This window comes from Erythrolamprus reginae, chromosome 4 (assembly GCF_031021105.1).
Source record: "Erythrolamprus reginae isolate rEryReg1 chromosome 4, rEryReg1.hap1, whole genome shotgun sequence".
Classification (NCBI taxonomy): domain Eukaryota; kingdom Metazoa; phylum Chordata; class Lepidosauria; order Squamata; family Dipsadidae; genus Erythrolamprus; species Erythrolamprus reginae.
The window spans coordinates 23,309,810-23,331,349 of record NC_091953.1 but is presented as its reverse complement, the minus strand read 5'-3'; the positions used below and the strand labels follow the sequence as shown (position 1 = coordinate 23,331,349).

Genomic DNA, 21,540 nt, shown 5'->3' with positions numbered 1-21,540 from the left:
TTTTAAAATGCTGTAATTTCAACAGGTTGCCAATTTTTAGTAGCGTGCTGAGGTGTTTTATGAAAAACACTTGGTTCTTATCTCCTGCAATTGTTTGCTTCATTTCTGACATTGTTAGGCATGGAAATTAATGTTTTCCTTTCCCAGGCTACTTAAGACATTTCTGTATTAGGTGGAGAACACAAGCATTCTATTTTTCTGTTAGTCTACTCAGTTAGAATAGAATAGAATAGAATAGAATTTTTATTGGCCAAGTGTGATTGGACACACAAGGAATTTGTCTTGGTGCATATGCTCTCAGTGTACATAAAATAAAATATACATTTGTCAAGAATCATGTGGTACGACACTTAATGATTGTCATAGGGGTCAAATAAGCAATGAAGAAGCAATATTAATAAAAATCTTAGGATATACGCAACAAGTTACAGTCATACAGTCAACATGGGAGGAAATGGGTGATAGGAATGATGAGAAAAACTAGTAGAATAGAAGTGCAGATTTAGTAGAAAGTCTGACAGTGTTGAGGGAATTATTTGTTTAGTAGAGTGATGGCGTTCGGAAAAAAACTGTTCTTGTGTCTAGTTGTCTTGGTGTGCAGTGCTCTGTAGCGACATTTTGAGGGTAGGAGTTGAAACAATTTGTGTCCAGGATGTGAGGGATTAGTAAATATTTTCCCCGCCCTCTTTTTGACTCGTGCAGTATACAGGTCCTCAATGGAAGGCAGGTTGGCAGCAATTGTTTTTTCTGCAATTCTGATTATCCTCTGAAGTCTGTGTCGGTCCTGTTGGGTTGCAGCACCAAACCAGACGGTTATAGAGTTATACAGAGAGTTACCTGCATATAATGCCTTGTTACCTATAGCTGCAGGCAAATTATTAAGTTCAATGTTTCCTTATTAGTCCATACTGTTTAGACTTTTGTAAAGAGTTAGGAAAAAGGTCTTTTAGCTGTAACTCAGTTTATAGAAAATTGAGGGGGGGGAGATAGAATAAATATATTGTGTATATATTTTGCAATATTTTATCAGAATAGAATAGAACAATAGGAATTGGAATAGACTGGAAGGGACCGTGAAGATCTTCTATTCAACCCCCACTCACTGCTTTTTGTGAACTTTCCAGAGTTATTGTGGCAAGATGAGCAATATATTTAATGCATGGATAAATGAAAGAAAGAAAGAAAGAAAGAAAGAAAGAAAGAAAGAAAGAAGAAGAGATAGAGAATTTTGAATTTTAAAATAGCAAACATGATAATTTAAAATATATCTTTGCTGTGCTATATTTAAAATTATGGGATATGGCTGAGTGTGTGTGTGAATATCATACACGCACATGCATGTACACACGCTACATACTGTATTTTTCACTTTATTTCTTTTATTCTTAATCCTTTTTTTCATTTTTTTCTGTCCAATTTATTTTATTGTCATACTGTATATCATATGCTTTTCTTTTCTTTTAATGTAAATATTCATTAAAAATTATTTTTTAATTAAAAAAAGAAATAGAGAAATATTTTGTTTGAGTTAAGTAGATAAATCTTACACTTATTGATAAATTCTGAGAAAGATTACAGCAACAAAAGCAGTATCTAGAACCAGATAGCCATTTTATAAAATGACATAATAAAAGGAACTTGGCCTCATTTGATGTTTGGTCAGTTGCTTTGCTCTCTCAAATATATGAAACTTGTAGTATCTCATAAACTTGGTTTCGATTAAGTTATAATTAACTTAATTATCTCCTAAAGTTAAAATGTATGATTGAATGTAATTGACTTCAAAATAGATGAAAAAATACTTTTAAAAGGATAAAAAAATGAAAAAAGTATTAAGAATAAAAGAAATAAAGTGAGAAAGTTAAGAACAAGATTAAAGAGAGAAAGAGATCTTTTGTCAACTATATAGATGACATCTTAATCATAAACGACCTTTAATTTCAGTTGTTAGGTAGCTGTAAATTTCCCTTCAGTTTTAGTTATTTGTAGTAATGTTATGAAATGAATTTGGGATGTAGATATAATTTTTTGTAGTAATTATGTTTTATCTGGGTAATCCAGGATTTGGGGGTTTGAATTATGAATTTTAATAAATGTCTTTAGCATGTCTCGATCGATATCTTTTACTATTCAATCTTTGGGTTGTTTTCAATGCACGTCTTATGTTAAAATTTATAGTAATCAGAATTGGATATCATATTGATTTCCATGGCTATTAATATAAAAGAATTACACATTGAGGGTTAAATAGCAGAAACCCATTTTACGAAGTTTGCAAAGACTTTGGGAAGCTTAGAAATGTGATTTGTTTACAGATTTGTTTTCGATGTGATTTGTTTTCGATGAGCCTTTAATCTGATAGTATTTATTTCTCCTTTGTTAATCAAGGTCAATCACAGTGATTGTTCTTCATGATTATGTGGGTTGCAGAACCTTTGAGGTCCCTTATGCAACACATCTGGGAGCCATAAAAGAGTTAATTTATCTTGAGACGGGTTTTCCAGTAGCTGAGCAGTCTCTGTTCTACCAGGGAAGAGAGGTAAGGAAGACGTTCATAAGGCCACAGTCCCACCTGCAGCCACATGTCTGCCATTGGCACCATGGTCACATTTATGGCTGTTTGGAGCATCTCTTCACCTTGTTTTATGACGGCTTTGCTGAAATTTATTTATTTATTTATTTATTTATTTTATTTTTTTATTTTTATTTTATTTATTTTATTTATTTTTTTATTTTATTTATTTTTTTATTTTTTTTATTTTATTATTTATTTCATTTTATTATTTATTTTATTTTATTTTATTTTATTTTATTTGTATGCCGCCCCTCTCCGTAGACTCGGGGCGCCTCAAAACAACAATAAATCAATTCAAGACAAATCTAATAATTTAAAAACATTTTTTTTTAAATTACCAGTGATCATTACTTTATTTATTTATTTATTTATTTAATTTATTTATTAGATTTGTATGCCGCCCCCTCTCCATAGACTCGGGGCGGCTAACAACAATAATGAAACAACATATAACAAATCTAATATTTAAAATAATTAAAGACCCTTATTAAAAACCGAACATACACACAACCATACCATGCATAAATTGTATAGGCCTAGGAGGAAGGGAATATCTCAATTCCCCCATGCCGGACGACAGAGGTGGGTTTTAAGGAGCTTACGAAAGGCGAGGAGGGTGGGGGCAATTCTGATCGCTGGGGGGAGCTGGTTCCAGAGGGTCGGGGCCGCCACAGAGAAGGCTCTTCCCCTGGGTCCCGCCAAACGACATTGTTTAGTCGACGGGACCCAGAGAAAGCCAACTCTGTGGGACCTAACAGCCTTCTCCACCTCCAAAGGCTGAAAGCAGGCTGTTTTCATACTCCCAGTGGGCCCAGATGGCCCGAAAATCAGCTGGACCTGAGCTTGTGTGTCCACTGATTTTATTTATTTATTTTATTTATTTATTATTTAGATTTGTATGCCGCCCCTCTCCGCAGACTCGGGGCAGCTCACAACAAAGTGAAACAATTTACAATATGGCTCTGCGTGCCACAAGTTCCCCATCATGGGTTTAATGACTGTTCACGGTACTCGAAAATGTAACTTATGCCAATTTTTTAAAGTTATGACCATTACAGCATCTTCATGGTCACATGACAAAAATTTGGACACTTGGCAACTGACATAGATTTATGATGATTGCAGTGTCCTGGGGTCATCCGATCACCTTTTGGGACTTTCTGACAAGCAGTTAATTGGGAAGCCAGATTCATTTAACAACTGTGTTACTAACATAGCAACTGCAGTGGTTCACTTAACTGTGTCAAGAAAGATTGCAAAATGAGGCAAAATCCATTTAACAACCTCTTGCTTTACAACAGAAATTTTATTAATGGGCTTGTTGCTTTACTACATAGGCAATAAAAGTTTAGTACTTTTTAAATCAGCATGTAATATTCTATATCTCAGTTATTTTTTTGAGATGCATTTGGTAACCGTAGCCATTTATTGATTGGCATCATATAAAGTAATTAATTGTTGATGCTTATTTAGGAACATGGAATGTTAAATAATTTTCTTTTTCTTGTAGTTTTTCGATTGGGTCACAGTTGGGAACCTTCAGTCTTCTCAGAATCATGTATTTCTAAATCTTTTGTCCAAGGGCCTAAAAGGAGGAGGTATAGTAAATTATAATATGCTATCCATTCATTTCTTTACCTGTTCATCTTTCCCTATTTGTGTTTTTCTAGTATTTGTATTTTTTAAAAAATTGAAATATTCTAATGAAAAAAGTGCAGTATACATTCTTGTATATTCTAGAGGTATAACAAGCAGGAAGAGGGAGATTGTGATTCCCTTATATAGAGCGCTGGTGAGACCACATTTGGAATACTGTGTTCAGTTCTGGAGACCTCACCTACGAAAAGATATTGACAAAATTGAATGGGTCCAAAGACGGGCTACAAGAATGGTGGAAGGTCTGAAGCATAAAACGTATCAGGAAAGACTTAATGAACTCAATCTGTATAGTCTGGAGGACAGAAGGAAAAGGGGGGACATGATCGAAACATTTAAATATGTTAAAGGGTTAAATAAGGTTCAGGAGGGAAGTGTTTTTAATAGGAAAGTGAACACAAGAACAAGGGGACACAATCTGAAGTTAGTTGGGGGAAAGATCAAAAGCAACATGAGAAAATATTATTTTACTGAAAGAGTAGTAGATCCTTGGAACAAACTTCTAGCAGACGTGGTTGGTAAATCCACAGTAACTGAATTTAAACATGCCTGGGATAAACATATATCCATCCTAAGATAAAAATACAGGAAATAGTATAAGGGCAGACTAGATGGACCATGAGGTCTTTTTCTGCCGTCAGTCTTCGATGTTTCTATGTTTCTATGTATATTATAAATGAACTTTATTTATTAGTAATTCGACATAGAAATAAAGATCTCAAATTCTAGCAACAGCTTTATTCTATTTCAGGATCATTTGTTTGATATGGCAGTTCATATGTAACATCTTACCCCAAAAACTTTGCCACAACCAATATTAAATTTTCAGGTGCCCATACAAAGGTACTTGATCTATATGTGCTAATGAGGTTGGATTTGTACATCACAATGTATATGGTTCATTTTAGGATACTAAACTAGTTTGAGGCCATAGTTATATTGGCTTACAGATTGCTCCTATAGCAGTGATGGCGAACCTATGGCATGGGTGCCACAGGTGGTAAGCGGAGCCATATCTGCTGGCATGTGAGCTGTTGCCTGTTGTGATTGGCTCTGGCCCAGCTCCTGCCCCAGGGAATGTGGAGGTGGATGCAGGGGAAACTTCAACATGTCATAGGCCTGTTTTATTGCCGATAGAGTCAGGTAGTTCAGTTTCCCCGGACGAAGAAGAAGGTGGGAGTGACTTGGAAGAGGGGGGCTTGGCACACAGCCCAGGAAGTCAATCTCCATTATCGGTCGATTCGGATGCGGAAGTCTTGGACCCATGCAGGCGCAGAGTTATGCGTAGAAGAGACCAATTGAGGGCATATTGCAGGAGATAAGAGAGGCCACCTGTGTTTGGGTGGGGCTCCAGTAATTAGTGCTGCTGATATAAATAGAAGCATGTGGGTTTGGCCGTTGTGGAAGATTATCTGATCGTTGTTCTTCAGGACTGCCTTGCTGTCTCCGGACTTTGTTGATTTTTCACGACTTTGAAACCAAAGCAGAGGAAAGTGTGTGTGTGTTTCACTTCGTGGAAGAAGAAGGTGTGAAGTTTCTTCACAGCTGCTAGCTAAGTACTTAAGGACTAATTAAGGGAATTGTACAGCCTACCAGGTTGTTTTGGGACGAGTGCTCTTTGCAATACAAAAAGAGTGCTTAGTTTATTTTGAATTTTGTGATAAAGAACATTGTTTTGAATTTTCAAACGTGAAATTTGTACCCTTGAATTTTTGGGAGGCTCATACCAGAGAGCCCGGCAGAAAATTGCCCTAGCTCAGCTCCAAAGTGCATGTATGTGCCTGTCAGCTGAATTTTGGCTCGCACAGAGGCTCCGGGAGGGTGTTTTTGGCTTCCCGCCCCCAGCTCCAGGAAAGGCTTTGGAGCCTGGGGAGGGCGAAACATGAGCCTACTGGGCCCACCAGAAGTTGGGAAACAGGCCATTTCCAGCCTTCAGAGGGCCTCTGTGGGGGGGGGGGGGGTGAGGGAAGTTGTTTTTGCCCTCCCCAGGCATTGAATTATGGGTGTGGGCACTCGCGCATGCATGATAGTGCGCGTCCATGTTTTTTCCGCACCCAAGGAAATAAAGGTTCACCATCATTTTCCTATAATAAAGCAATTTATACGAGTATGGGCAGTTAGATTTGTGATTTTGCAGCTTATTCCTACTTTGTTGTTATGCTACACCAAGACCTTTAATCAAACCTAAGAAGTAGAAGTGCAATTTCAATTAAAGAAAAAATAATAATATAAAGACAAAATAAGCTAGATATTTTACTCATCTTTAACATTGGGTGTTTCTGGTGTTTTTAAGAAACTGGCTTTGCAGGCTGTAGCTTTCTGTAATGGGTGCAGATGTTACTGTGTAGTATTTTTGTGCAAGTTTCAAAATTGGATTTCTCGGGGGAGATGATTGCATTGGTTTTCCTTTTTAAAATGAATCTGGGTTTGATACCCAGAGTTTTAATCCCCACAATATATCTCATACTGCAGTGTCTGGAGCAATATCAAAAATTTAGACGAAGCCTTCCATTTACTTACTTTTGATTCATAAGTGCTCATGAGAGCTGCAATTACACTCATGTTCTCATAATAGCTTTGGGATTTAAAGGGCTTTGTCTTTTTTCACAAAATGTGTATACATTTTATTTTAATTCTCTGATTGTTATGACTATTTACTTGATCTTTAACCTGCCTTTTCACAGAAGAGCTACCAGTAAGTGAGATTAAGCTGTTATTGAGATTCTTCCTATAAATATCTGAAAACAATTATGTAATGAAAAGTATATTTTCTAGTATTTCAAATGCAGGAATACCAGTTTTATTTTATTTTATTTTATTTAGGTCGCTTTGGGCAAACAACTCCTCCACTTGTTGATTTCCTTAAAGATATTTTAAGAAGATACCCAGAAGGAGGGCAAATTCTTAAGGTAATTAAAAGTATTGTACCTATCCAATATTGCTGTTGTTTTGTTAGTTACGTAATGTTGTTTGTCAGTTCAATCTTTCTACTATTTCCAAAAATGGTAGTGAAATGGGTATAGACTAAAAGATATTAGGTTAGAATTGTAGATGGTGGTTAAATTAAAAAGAAGAAGTTATAATCTATCTAAAAGGATCAGGGAGTTGAGATTTACTTATGTCTTTTCCATCTTGATAAATCATGACATGTTGTGATACCAGAGTAAATTTACTAACCACTCAGAGGCAGAATATGAATGGAACTGTGTATCCAAGATAGATTTACATTTTCCTCATAGAATCCCGCACGAATCCCAGCGGCCGATAAGGTCCCACAGAGTTGGCCTTCTCTGGGTCCCGTCGACCAAACAATGTCATTTGGCGGGCCCCAGGGGAAGAGCCTTCTCTGTGGCGGCCCCAGCCCTCTGGAATCAACTTCCCCCGGAGATTAAAACGGCCCTCACCCTCCTTGTCTTTCGCAAGTTACTTAAGTCCCACCTATATCGCCAGGCATGGGGGAACTAAGACATCTCCCCCAGGCTTATTATATTTCATGTTTGATGTATATGTGCTGTATGGTTTTTAATTGTTGAGGTTTTTATATATTTTATTATTAGATTTGTTCCATTGTTATACTGTTTTTATTACTGTTGTGAGCCGCCCCGAGTCTTCGGAGAGGGGCGGCCAAATCTAATAAATTGAATTGAATTGAATTAGCTATTATTACATACCTAAAATTTGATACTAAGATTTCATAGCATAATTTTGAGAATCACAACTTACTGATTTGTCATGTAAAGAATATTGTTCCATTTGAATATTTACTTTAAATAGAGAAGCACAATTATAAAGGGAAGGTATAAACAACCTTTTTCCACACCTAAATGTTTTGATAAGAAGCAAAAGAATTTGAAGTGCTGATAAGAAAATATTTGATCCAGTTTGTGGCAAAGGGAGAAGATAAAGACAGTGCCAACACTGACCTTACGTACGGTTTTGCCTTATCTAAGGATTTATGTAAAGTTGTGATTAGTTTTGTAAAAGTTACAAACTGTCTTGCATTTCCAGTTCCAAATCAATCATTTAATCACTTAGTCATTAATCTGCAGTGAAATATTTTTCCAAATGTATCATCATCGCCTTTGACCCTCGGGGGGGATTACTGACCCCCTTGGAGAGGGTCCGCAACTTGGGCGTCCTCCTCCATCCACAGCTCACATTAGAGAACCATCTTTCAGCTGTGGCGAGGGGGGCGTTCGCCCAGGTTCGCCTGGTGCACCAGTTGCGGCCCTATTTGGACCGGGAGTCATTGCTCACAGTCACTCATGCCCTCATCACCTCGAGGCTCAACTACTGCAACGCTCTCTACATGAGGCTACCTTTGAAAAGTATTCGGAAACTTCAGATCGTGCAGAATGCGGCTGCGAGAGCTATGATGGGCATTCCCAGATATGCCCATGTTTCGTCATCACTCTGCAGCCTGCCCTGACTGCCGATCAGTTTCCTGTCACAATTCAAAGTGTTGGTTATGACCTATAAAGCCCTACATGGCATCGGACCAGAATACCTCCAGGACCGCCTGCTGCCGCACGAATCCCAGCGACCGATTAGGTCCCACAGAGTTGGCATTCTACGGGTCCTGTCGACGAAACAATGCCGTCTGGTGGGACCCAGGGGAAGAGCCTTCTCTGTGGCGGCCCTGGCCCTCTGGAATCAGTTCCCCCTGGAGATTAAGACTGCCCCCACCCTCCTTGCCTTTCGCAAACTTTTGAAAACTCATCTGTGTTGCCAGGCATGGAGGAATTGATATATCCTTAGCTGCCTTTGATTTTATGGATGGTGTGTTTGGGCTGTATGACTGTTTTTAATAGGGGGTTTTTAAAGACTGTTTTAACATTTGATTTGTATATGATGCTTTATTGTTGTGAGCTGCTCCGAGTCCTCGGAGAGGGGCGGCATACAAACCTAATATATTATTATTATTATTATTATTATTATTATTATTATTATTATATGATCATTAATAATAATAATAATAATAATAATAATAATATTTGTAATTTTGATACAATTTTAGCGTGTGTTTTGCATCCTTGCTTCTTCGTCTTTGTCCCTGTGTCACAACTGTAGTACTCTAATCAACTGAGTTTTGGATTAATATGAATTAGAATATTTTAATGTAATATTTGTTCCCTTTTGTTTTCAGGAATTAATTCAGAATGCAGAAGATGCTGGGGCTACAGAAGTTAGGTTTCTCTATGATGAAACTCAATATGGAACAGAAAGCCTCTGGTCTAAAGACATGGCCCAGTATCAGGGTAAGATCTCTCTTTCAACTCTTTTATCATATATGAATTTTCTGTTTTCTTGCATCCTCATAGCAAACTATAAAATTCCTTATGTGGGAGGGCTGTACAGATAGCAAGAGAAGTTCCTTGGGGATGATTCCAGCAACAGTATGAAAGCTCAGATGACAAAAACTCTGTTCCCAGTGACCAACCCAGATTGGGTCCTGCAACATTATTCTGGGGAACACATATTCACCTTCATTTGTGAAAGATTATCTATCTATCTATCTATCTATCTATCTATCTATCTATCTATCTATCTATCTATCTATCTATCCATCCATCCATCCATCCATCCATCCATCCATCCATCCTTCCTTCCTTCCTTCCTTCCTTCCTTCCTTCCTTCCTTCCTTCCTTCTTTCTTCTTTCTTCTTTTTTCTTTCTCCTTCCTTCCTTCCTTCCTTCCTTCCTTCCATTCGTTTATTAGATTTGTATGCCGCCCATCTCCGAAGACTCGGAGCGGCTCACAACAACTAAACAATACAAATCCAATGATTAAAAGCACTTTAAAACCCTTAATATAAAAACAGTCATACATCTCAGACAAACCATACATAAAATGGAAACGGCCCAGGCGAATCAATTTCCCCATGCCTGTCGGCAGTGGTGGGTTTTAAGGAGTTTGCGAAAGGCAAGAAGGGTCGGGGCCATCCTAATCTCCGGGGGGGAGTTGATAATATTGAAACAGAAGCTCATAGACAATTTTATTATAATCCCCTTTGAGATATACGTAACGGGTTAGTTATACTAATGTGCCGCACGACTAAACAATGTCGTTTGGCGGGACCCAGGGGAAGAGCCTTCTCTGTGGCGGCCCCGACCCTCCGGAACCAGCTCCCCCCGGAGATTAGAACTGCCCCCACCCTCCTTGCCTTTTGTAAAGTTCTTAAGACCCATCTCCGCTGTCAGGCATGGGGGAACTGAGACATCTCCCCCGGGCCTATACAGTTTATACATGGTATGTTTGTGTGTATGTTTGCTTTTAATAATGGGTTTTTTAGTGTTTTTTAAATTATTAGATTTGTTCTTACATTGTGTTTGCTATTGTGAGCCGCTCCGAGTCTACGGAGAGGGGAGGCATACAAATCTAATTAATAATAATAATAATAATAATAATAATAATAATAATAATAATAATAATAATAATAATATACTTCTTCTAACCCCATTTCTGGTCTGATGGAAGAATCTTACACTGGGTTTTTACTAGCAGGTAAGGAGCCCAAAGTAACTCTTGCCATTGTAAAATTTATTTTCACAGCTTATGCAATTTGCACACAGTTGAAATATCTTACGCTGCATTAGTAACATAACATTTTTGAGTTTAAGTTGCTTTTTCCCCCTCTCTAGGTCCTGCACTTTATGTGTACAACAATGCTGTTTTCACTCCCGAGGACTGGCATGGCATTCAAGAGATAGCAAGGAGCAGGAAGAAAGATGATCCACTCAAAGTGGGGAGATTTGGAATTGGTTTTAATTCAGTTTACCACATTACTGGTATTTGCAATTACGTTTTTGAATGGTTTAGAATTAACATAAAGACCCATTATTTCTGTATGCACTGGGATTTGCTCTGTGTGGGTTTAAATTTTTTTTTTTAATATAAATTTAATAAGAAAAAGATCTCAGAAGATCTCTTTAAAAACAGAGTGAGATTAGAAGATGTCTAGATCAGGGGTCTCCAACCTTGGCAACTTTAAGACTTGTGGACTTCAACTCCCAGAGTTCCTCAGGCAGCAAAGCTCAGGCTCTGGAGCCACATGCGGCTCTTTGGGCCCACAGCTGTGGCTCTCATTACTGGCTGGCCTTGCCCCTCGCCATCCCCTCCCTCCCCCGGCCTGAGAAGAATAGAATAGAATAGAATTTTATTGGCCAAGTGTGATTGGACACACAAGGAATTTGTCTTGGTGCATATGCTCTTAGCGTACATAAAAGAATAAGATACATTTTTCAAGAATCATGTGGTAAAACACTTAACGATTGTCATAGGGGTCAAGTAACCAATGAAGAAACAATCAATATTAATAAAAATCTTAGGATATGTTGTGGTTGGCTCTGGCCCAGCTCCTGCCCCAAGGAATGTGGAGGTGGATGCAGGGGAAACATCAACATGTCACAGGCCTATTTTATTGCCGACAGGGTCAGGTAGTGAAGTTTCCTCGGAAGAAGAAGAAGGTGGGGGTGACTTGGAAGAGGGGAGTTTGGCAGACAGCCCAGGAGGAGATCAATCATCCTTATCATCCCTGGATTCTGAACAAGAACTTATGACACATCCACGCATGCATAGAGTGATGCATAGGAGAGAACAACTGAAGGATTATTACAGGAGATAAGTGAGGCCAGCTGTGGTTGGGTGGGGCTGCTGTAATTAGTGCTACAGATAAAAGAGCAGCCTGCTGGTTTAGCCTCATGGCAGTTTATCTGATTCATAGTTTCGTCAAGATCGTGGTTTTTGCTGTTCAAGACTGTGTATGGACTTTCTGGACTTTAGAATTGGACTCAATTTTCCAGTTATTGGGTGAGAAATTGGATTGCATTTAACCTGTGCCTTGTGTGTACCAGAAAATCCCTTTGACATTTAAAAAGTTTCTGTTTTTCTGTTGATAAAGACTTTTGGTTTTCCTTCTATCGTGTGGTGTGTGTGTTTCTGGGCTAATTACCCTGTAATTACGGGCGGTTGGGACACACCGGCAGAACAGGATACAAGCAACAAATCATACAGTCCTAAGTGGGAGGAAAAGGATGATAGGAATGATGAGGAAAAAAACTAGTAGAAATGGAAGTGCAGATTTAGTAAAAAGTCTGACAGTGTTGAGGGGATTATTTGTTTAGTAGAGTGATGGCGTTCGGGGGAAAACTGTTCTTGTGTCTAGTTGTCTTGGTGTGCAGTGCTCGGTAGAGACGTTTTGAAGGTAGGAGTTGAAACAGTTTGTGTCCAGGATGCGAGGGGTCAGTAAATATTTTCCCCGCCCTCTTTTTGACTCGTGCAGTATACAGGTCCTCAATGGAAGGCAGGTTGGCAGCAATTGTTTTTTCTGCAGTTCTGATTCTCCTCTGAAGTCTGTGTCGGTCTTGTTGGGTTGCAGCACGAAACCAGACAGTTATAGAGGTGCAGATGACAGACTCAATGATTCCTCTGTAGAACTGTATCAGCCGCTCCTTGGGCAGTTTGAGCTTTCTGAGTTAGCGCAGAAAGAACATTCTTTGTTGTGCTTTTTTGATGATGTTTTTGATGTTAGGTGACCATTGTAGATCTTGAGATATGATAAGGGCGATGCTGTAAATGGAGAGGAAGTCGCGAGAGGGGGAGGAGGGTCACCCGAAGGGAAGCCTCCATCGTGGGTGGCGATCGTTCCTTAACCAGTGCCGGAGAATCAACTCCGGACGCTTCTCCAATCCCTCCCCACTCTTGGGCCAGCCAGAGGGGGTATTTGCCAGTTGTCTGAACTATTTCCCCTACCAGTTCTCCAGAACCTGAGGAGGAGGATGTGTTGGATAAGGAGAGATGGGAGAAGGAGAAGGAGGGGGGGAGACAGAGAGAGAGAAAGAGAGAAGGCTTTAAAGGATTTATTTTTGTACTTAATGCAGACATCTAAGTACACATTTCCGCTTTTATCTTGTAGATGTTCCTAGTATATTCAGTGGTGACCAAATTGGAGTGTTGGATCCTCATCAAAAACTTTTTGGACCTTCTGAGTCAGGCCAGTGTTGGAACCTGAAAGATGACATCAAAGAAATCAACGAACTAACAGACCAATTTACACCATTTGTTGGTGTCTTTGGAAGCACAAAAGAAACCTTCAAAAATGGACAATTCCCTGGCACCTTCTTTCGTTTTCCTCTTCGCCAGCAGCCTTCCCAGCTCAGTAGCAACCTGTACAATAAGGATAAAATCCTAGAATTGTTTGATTCATTCAGAGCCGACGCTGATACCGTTCTTTTGTTCCTTAAAAGCGTGCAAGAGGTCTCCTTACATGTTAGAGAAGCCGACGGAACCGAGCGGCTTGTTTTTAGAGTTACAGCCTGTGAAAACAAGGCTTTGAAGCATGAAAGACCCAACTCTATCAAAATTTTGGGAAGTGCAATAAACCAGTATTGTAAAGGCATTCCGAGCAACAGTATAACATGCGTGACGTACCATATAAACATAGTTTTAGAAGATGAGAGCGTTAAAGACGCACAAAAGACATCTTGGTTGGTATGCAACAGTGTTGGCGGACGAGGAATATGTAACGAATTGGACTGCTTGGCGGATGACTTGAAATATATCCCAACTATCGGCATAGCCATGTCTTTATCAAGCGGTGGAGAAGAAAGAGGAGCCGAGGCCCAATTATCGGGAAGAGCTTTTTGTTTCCTTCCATTACCTCCTGGAGAGGAAAGTAAGACCGGATTGCCGGTTCACGTTAGTGGGTTTTTTGGTCTAACGGACAACAGAAGAAGTATAAAGTGGCGAGAACTTGATCAGTGGCGAGATCCGGCAGCTTTGTGGAATGAACTTCTTGTCGCCAACGTGGTGCCTGAAGCCTACGCAACGTTGATACTGGAAGCCATTAAGCAAATGGACACAGAAAAAAATTCAGATTTCCCTTTGTCAGCTGAGCTGATTTATAGATTGTGGCCCGAAAAGGATACAACAAAAGTTCATTGGCAACCAATTATAGAACCTCTCCTGAAAAAGTTATTCCAGGACAAAGTTATTTACTCCATCAGTGGCAACTGGGTAGCGGTAGAGGAGGTATATTTTTCAGAAATGGATGAGAGTTTGGAATCTACCCTAGCTGTGTTAAACTACCTCCAGGAATCGGGAAAAGAGGTTGCAAAAGTGCCGGATAATATTGCAAATGCGATCAGCCTTGTGATTTCGGGTACAAAAGCTGTTAAGAAGGTCACTCCGGGAACAGTGCGGCACGTGTTAAGGAAGTCTGAGCATAAGGGATCTGCCGATGAAAAACTTTGCATCCTAGAGTTTGTGCTTGGCGATGGAAATTATGGTGAACTGATTGGATTGGAGCTTCTGCCATTACAAAATGGGAATTTTATTTCATTCTCTTCATCAGCAGCGGCTCAGGATGCGGTCTATATCACGTCTGAAACTTATCCAAGGTACAACCTGTTTTGCAAACTGTTAATCATAGTTTCATTGAAATACTGATAGTACTACAGGCAGCCAGTAGCTTATGCTCACAATGGAGCTCCAGATTTCTAAGTCAGACACTTTTTAAGTGAGTTTTGCCCCATTTTACATCCGTTCTTGCCTAAATTGTTACGTTAATCACTTCAGTTGTCAAGTTAGCGATACAGTTGTTCAGTGAATCTTATTTATTTATTTATTCATTCAATTTTTATGCCGCCCTTCTCCTTAGACTCAGGGCGGCTTACAACATGTTAGCAATAGCACTTCTTAGCAGAGCCGGCATATTGCCCCCACAATCCGGGTCCTCATTTTTAAAAAAAAAATATATATATATTTTTATTGGTTTTTGCACATTGAAATTAACATAAACAAACATAAAACGGTGCACAGTGCATGTGCCCATCACCCGACTGACAATTCTACCACCACCACCACCAATTGCGGGGGGTTCAAATATTACTAGTTTATATTCTTTTATTTCCTTAGCTCTACTTTGCATTTGTTTATTATTGAAAGAGTGATTGGAGTTCATTTTTCACATTTTCGTCACAAATCCTACCCCAGCATATAATCTTTCGCCTTATTCCATCATACCATCAGCTTCTCCAGTTTATTTTCGTGAAAATTGTTTAATCTTATTTCCACGATTTCAAAATGAATGTGATCCACCATGTACCAGTACCAATTCTGTAATGTCCATTTTTTAGACTCTTTACAACCCAATACCACTACCGCTTGAGCACTTTCCAATGCTGCAGTTTTTATTTCTTTGAAGTCTCTTAATTCTCTTTGTTTAACTTCCGGGTCCTCATTTTACCCACCTCGGAAGGATGGAAGGCTGAGTCAACCTTGAGCCGGGGATGAGATTTGAACCGCTGACCTATAGATCTACAGTCAGCCTCAGCGGCCTGCAATACAGCACTCTACCTGCTGCGCCACCCAGGCTCTTGCTTTCCCATTGATCTTGCTTATCAGAAAGTTGCAAACGGTGGTTAGTGAACCCAGGGCAATGCACCCATTGTACATATGAGCCAGTTGCCAAATTTCTGAATTTGAGAAATAGAAATAACAGAGTTATTGGAGGTCTTCTAGTCCAACCCCCTGGTTAGACAGGAAATCCTATACTGCTTCAGACAAATGCTTATCCAACAAACTTCTAGTATTGGATAATTCATAATTTCTAGAGGCAAGCTGTTCCACTGATTAATTGTTCAGGAAATTTCTCCGTATAACTAAGTTGCTTCTCCCCTTGATTAATTTCCACCCATTGCTTCTTGTCCTGTGCTCAGGAGTGTTGTAGAATGGTTTGAACTCCCTCTTTGTGGCGACCCATGAGATACTGGAAGACTGGTATCATGTCTCCCCTAGTCCTTCTTTTCATTAAAGTAGGCATACCCAATTCCAGATGCCATTCTTCATATATTTTAGCCTCCAGTCCCCTAATCATCTTTGTTGCTCTTCTCTGCACTCTTTCTAGAGTCTCAATATCTTTTCTACATTGTGGCGACTAAGTGTGGCTTTACCAAGGCATTATACAATGGTATTAGCACTTCATGTGATCTTGACTCTATCCCTCTGTTGATGCAGCCTAGAACTGTGTTGGCTTTTTTGGCAGCTGCTGCACACTGCTGGCTTATATTTAAATGGTTGTCCACTAGTACTCCAAGATCCCTCTCACAGTTACTACTATTGAGCAAGGTACCACATACAGTGATACCTTGTCTTACAAACTTAATTGGTTCCGGGACGAAGTTCTTAAGGTGAAAAGTTTGTAAGATGAAACAATGTTTCCCATAGGAATCAATGGAAAAGTGATTAATGCGTGCAAGCCCAAAATTCACTCCTTTTGCCAGTTGAAGCGTCCGTTTTTGCATGGCTGGGATTCCCCTGAGGTTCCCCTCCATGAGAAACCCCAACTCCGGACTTCTGTGTTTTTGCTATGCTGCAGGGGAATCCCAGCAGGGAAATCCCAGCATCGCAAAAACGACCACTTTGCTGGCAACGGAAGTCCGGAGGTGGGGTTTCCCAGCGAAGGGAGCATCAGTGAGATCACAGCATCGCAAAAACACCGAAGTCCTTGAAACCCCACCTCCAGACCTCTGTGTTTTTGCGATACTGCGATTTCACTGAGGCTCCCCTCACTGGGAAACCCCACCTCCGGACCTCCGTTGCTAGCGAAGCGCCCGTGTTTGCACTGCTGGGATTTCCCTGCTGGGATTCCCCTGCAGCATCACAAAAACACGGAAGTCCGGAGGTGGGGTTTCCCATGGAGGGGAGCCTCAGGGGACTCCCAGCAGCGCAAAAATGGGTGCTTTGCTGGCAACGGAAGACCAGAGGCGGAGCATCCAAGCGGCGGCGGTGGGTTTGTAAGGTGAAAATAGTTTGTAAGAAGAGGCAAAAAAATCTTAAACCCCGGGTTTGTATCTCGAAAAGTTTGTAAGATGAGGCATCACTGTATATTGTACCTGTGCATTTTGTTTTTCTTGCCTAAATGTAGAATCTTACCTTTTGACCACATGACCTATTATCTTAACTAGCTCCTGAAATATTTTTACATAATAACAAATTTATTTTTCATAGTATTTTATCTTGACAAGTGATGAAAATTCTATAGCAAGAAATCACAAACTATAGCTGTCATTAGGTATTGAAGCTATTGGATGGTATGTAATCATATTGTCTTTGAACTACAGGCAAAGTTGTGACTTACCAATATATATTAAGTCGATTTAGAACTATCTTTAGCTGATCCTGAAAAAAATTATGTAGGGTAAGGACTACTTGGTATTTTTTGGGAGCCCATCAGACCCTGCCCAAATCTGTAGATGATATTGGGAAACTGAAAAATAAACAAAGAAGAAAATAATGGTAAATGATTTTCATATTTTCTTTAAAAATGTACTCCAAAATGGAGTTAACTACTAGAGGAAGTAGTTTATGGGGGCTGAAAAAAATTACCTTGTTCATTGAGAAAATTAATTGGCAGGTTTTGTGAAAAGGAACAAACCTATTTATTCACTCAGATTCTATGAAGAATCCCTATACTTATTACATGTCTAATATTAAATTATCAAGATGATCAATACTCTGTTTTTAATGGCTTACTAGGTCCCTCTTCCCAGGTCTTGAAGGAAGATTACTTGCTGATAACCTGAAGCCTCAAGTTTTATCTGCTCTAAACGAAGCTTCAAAAAGTAGAGGTAATATGTGAATATATTGTAAAAAATATTTTAAATACAGCGAACTCACGCATAAGTAGTATTAAGTGATTAGATTACAAAGAATGTTACATAAAAGATTCCCACTGCAACAGCATTGCCAAAAAAGCACTAAGAGTCACAAACTTAATTTTACGCAGCTTCTCTAGAAACACCGATCTACTAACCAGAGCATACAACACATTTGTCAGACCAATTCTTGAATACAGCTCACCTGTATGGAATCCACACTGCATAACAGACATCAATACAATTGAAGGAGTCCAGAAATACTTCACAAGAAGAGTCCTCCACTCCTCCTCACGCAACAAATTACCTTACACCTCCAGACTTCAATTACTATGTTTAGAAAATTTACAGCTACGCCGCCTCCACACTGATTTAACTGTTGTTCATAACATCATACATCACAATGTACTCCCCTGTTAGTGACTACTTCACCTTTAACAACAACAACACAAGAGCACGGAATAGATACAAACTAAATGTAAATTGCTCCAAACTAGACTGCAGAAAATACAATTTCAGCAATAGGGTGGTCAACGCCTGGAATTCACTTCCAGACTCTGTTGTGTCTTCCCCCAATCCTAAAATCTTCAGCCTTACATTATCTACAATAGACCTCTCCCCTTTTCTAAGAGGTCTGTAAGGGGCGTGCATAAGAGCACCTTCGTGCCTACCGTTCCTGCCCTAATGTCTTTTTGTCTTTTCTATCTCTACTTTATACTTATGTTAAACATACTACAATACAATACTATATTTGTATGACAAATAAATAAATAAATAAATAAATAAATAAATAAATGATAGAACTCAAAAAGGAATGTAAGTAAAAGGAAATCACTTTATGTATCCACATCACTTGTTTGTCAACTATTCTCATTCACAATAGCAATCTAATTGGTTTACAGTATAATGAAATGAAGAACATGCTCTGTCTATAAAAATCAAACCAAATAGTGACAGAAACCACAACATGAATTGATTGAGGGCAAAACAATATAAAGTGCAATTGAACCAAAGAAAGTCTGGTTACACAATCTATTTAAGTTACCCATTCAAATTTATAGTTTTGATGGTTCCTTAATAAAAGTGCTGTTGTTTTGATACAGAAGTTGAAAGATTCTGATAAATAGCATTTTTGGACATTCACCTGGGAAGCATTTCTGTTTATTCTGGTTCATACAAATTCATATATTTCAGGGGCGATGAATCCCCAAATAAATGATGCTAAAACAGTGTACAGATTGAATAACACTTGGATTTGTTGGGCACTTCAGAGCTATTAGATCTCCACCTTCAGTATATGCCATTATTATAACTCCTGAAAATGCATTTTATTGTATTTTAGCCCAACAGCTTCTCTGGGGAGTTAAAGGTAGGATGGTTGTCTGAATGACTGCTGAATTGAAATCTAACATTTGTGTGTGTTGGTGTACTGAATATTCTGCTCGTATTGAATGTCAGATTCCATGCTGTTTGACTTGTGATTTTCAGATTTAATTGACTAACTCTACTTAAAGCATATTTGAAAAATAGTTGATACCATTAACTTGTCATGCTTTTAATACTGTTCGGAATTGCATTATTAAATATATGATCCATGTTTTATGTACATCAATAATGAGCAAAATTGGACTAATAATTACTTTTTGAGTGTACTTCTTGGACTTTATAAGATAGATGGGTAGAAATTGAGCTAATAAAATTAAGATTTAATCTTAATTTTTAGAAGTGACGCAGGTGAAACTAAATAAAAAGTGCAGTGTATGTGTGTGTGTGTGTGTGTGTGTGTGTGTGAATATGGGTGTATTTGTCATATACATTTCAGATTCTTTAGGAAATATATGGTATCAAATATATGGCAGTATAAAAAGTAAGATGATTTTATTCATGATTGCCCTTATTATAAATGATTTAAATATGTCACTTAAAAATTACTCGTAAATAGATTTTATACTGCTGTTTACATTTCTTTCATTTTGAAAGTTAGATTTTCACTAAAAATATACCTGCAGAGGTTTTTTTTGTAGTTTTGGAAATAGTGACAATTAATAGTTTACAGTATGAATCATAGTTTTATAGCATTAGTCAGATTTTTAAGCTTTGCATTGAAAATCATGGTAGAGTTATGCCTATATGTTCATTTGCTTGCTTGGATTTAATAGTTATATGAGTATATCGTACAATATATAGCCCCAGCCCTCTGGAATCAACTCCCCCCCGGAGATTAGGATTGCCCCCACCCTCCTTGCCTTTCGAAAACTCCTTAAAACCCACCTCTGTCATCAGGCATGGGGAAATTGATTCCCCTGGACTGTTTCTTTTTTATGCATGGTTTATATGAGATGTATGATTGCTTTTTATATTAAGGGTTTTACATTTTTTAATCATTGGATTTGTACTGTTTTGCTGTTGTGAGCCGCTCCGAGTCTCCGGAGAGGAGCGGCATACAAATCTAATAAATAATGATAATAATAATGATAATAATAATAATAATAATAATAATAATATCTAAATAATCAAAGTATCGCATAGGCATTTGAGAATTGCTTAGAAGAAAGACTCCATTCTTTCCTAGACTTTAGTTCTGCTGTGAATTGAAGACATGAAATCTAATTAGGATAGATGCATATCTAAGTAAACATGGATAGAATTCCATTATTTAAAATCTGCACGCTGTTAAACTTTCCAGATTAATGTAAGAACAAAATAGGCAGATCAAAGAAGAACAATAAAAACTTGGAAAGTGCAATGGCAGAAAAGGTATCTTACACACTCTGTTACCTTGAACAAAATACAATGAATTGTGATGGCATCAAGAATCTGTATATGCCAAGTGTTGCCATTTTTCATGCTATGGAAAGATACATAACTAAAGAGCAAGTGATCTATTTGATGAAAAAGGAGCATGAATATTTGTTAGAGCCAAGCACATTATTACATATTGTGGGTTGCAATAACTACTGATCTCTCTTGGGTTTCTAGCATGCAAGATATAATCAGATTTATTTATTTATTTATTTATTTATTGGATTTGTATGCCGCCCCTCTCCGGAGACTTGGGGTGTCTAACAGCAATAATAAGACAGCGTACAATAAAAATCCAATAATAAAAACGATTAAAAACCCATTAATATAAAAACCAAACATACATACAGACATACCATGCATAAAATGGTAAAGGACTAGGGGGAAAGAGTATCTCAATTCCCCCATGCCTGGCGGCAGAGGTGGGTTTTAAGTAGCTTACAAAAGGCAAGGAGGGTGGGGGCAATTCTAATTTTTGGGGGGAATTGGTTCCAGAGGGCTGGGGCCGCCACAGAGAAGGCTCTTCCCCTGGGTCCCGCCAAGCAGCATTGTTTAGTTGACGGGACCCGGAGAAGACGCTGGGATTCATGCAGCAGAAGGCGGTCCCTGAGATAATCTGGTCCGGTGCCATGAAGGGCTTTATAGGTCATAACCAACACTTTGAATTGTGACCGGAAACTGATCAGCAACCAATGCAGGCTAACATGGGCATATTTGGGAAAGCCCATGATTGCTCTCGCAATAGTGTACTTCTGCCTGGTATAGAATTAGAAGCCTTCCCAGGTGCTGTTTTTGTCACTTGTTTGCTTTTGTTGTGAGTGGGGAAAAAACACACCACCAAGAAAAATATTC

General features: G+C 38.8%; 1 protein-coding gene across 1 annotated transcript in view; it reads left to right on the top strand.

The window, feature by feature from the left end:
- Window positions 1-21,540, top strand: part of SACS (sacsin molecular chaperone) — a 40,974-nt gene that overhangs the window by 5,975 nt on the left and 13,459 nt on the right. Inside the window, exons 2-8 of the mRNA XM_070749777.1 lie at window positions 2,389-2,539; window positions 4,086-4,173; window positions 7,055-7,140; window positions 9,378-9,489; window positions 10,873-11,019; window positions 13,146-14,628; window positions 17,768-17,859. Of these exons, the coding sequence (XP_070605878.1) occupies window positions 2,389-2,539; window positions 4,086-4,173; window positions 7,055-7,140; window positions 9,378-9,489; window positions 10,873-11,019; window positions 13,146-14,628; window positions 17,768-17,859 (2,159 nt within the window). The remainder of the gene's footprint in view (window positions 1-2,388; window positions 2,540-4,085; window positions 4,174-7,054; window positions 7,141-9,377; window positions 9,490-10,872; window positions 11,020-13,145; window positions 14,629-17,767; window positions 17,860-21,540) is intronic.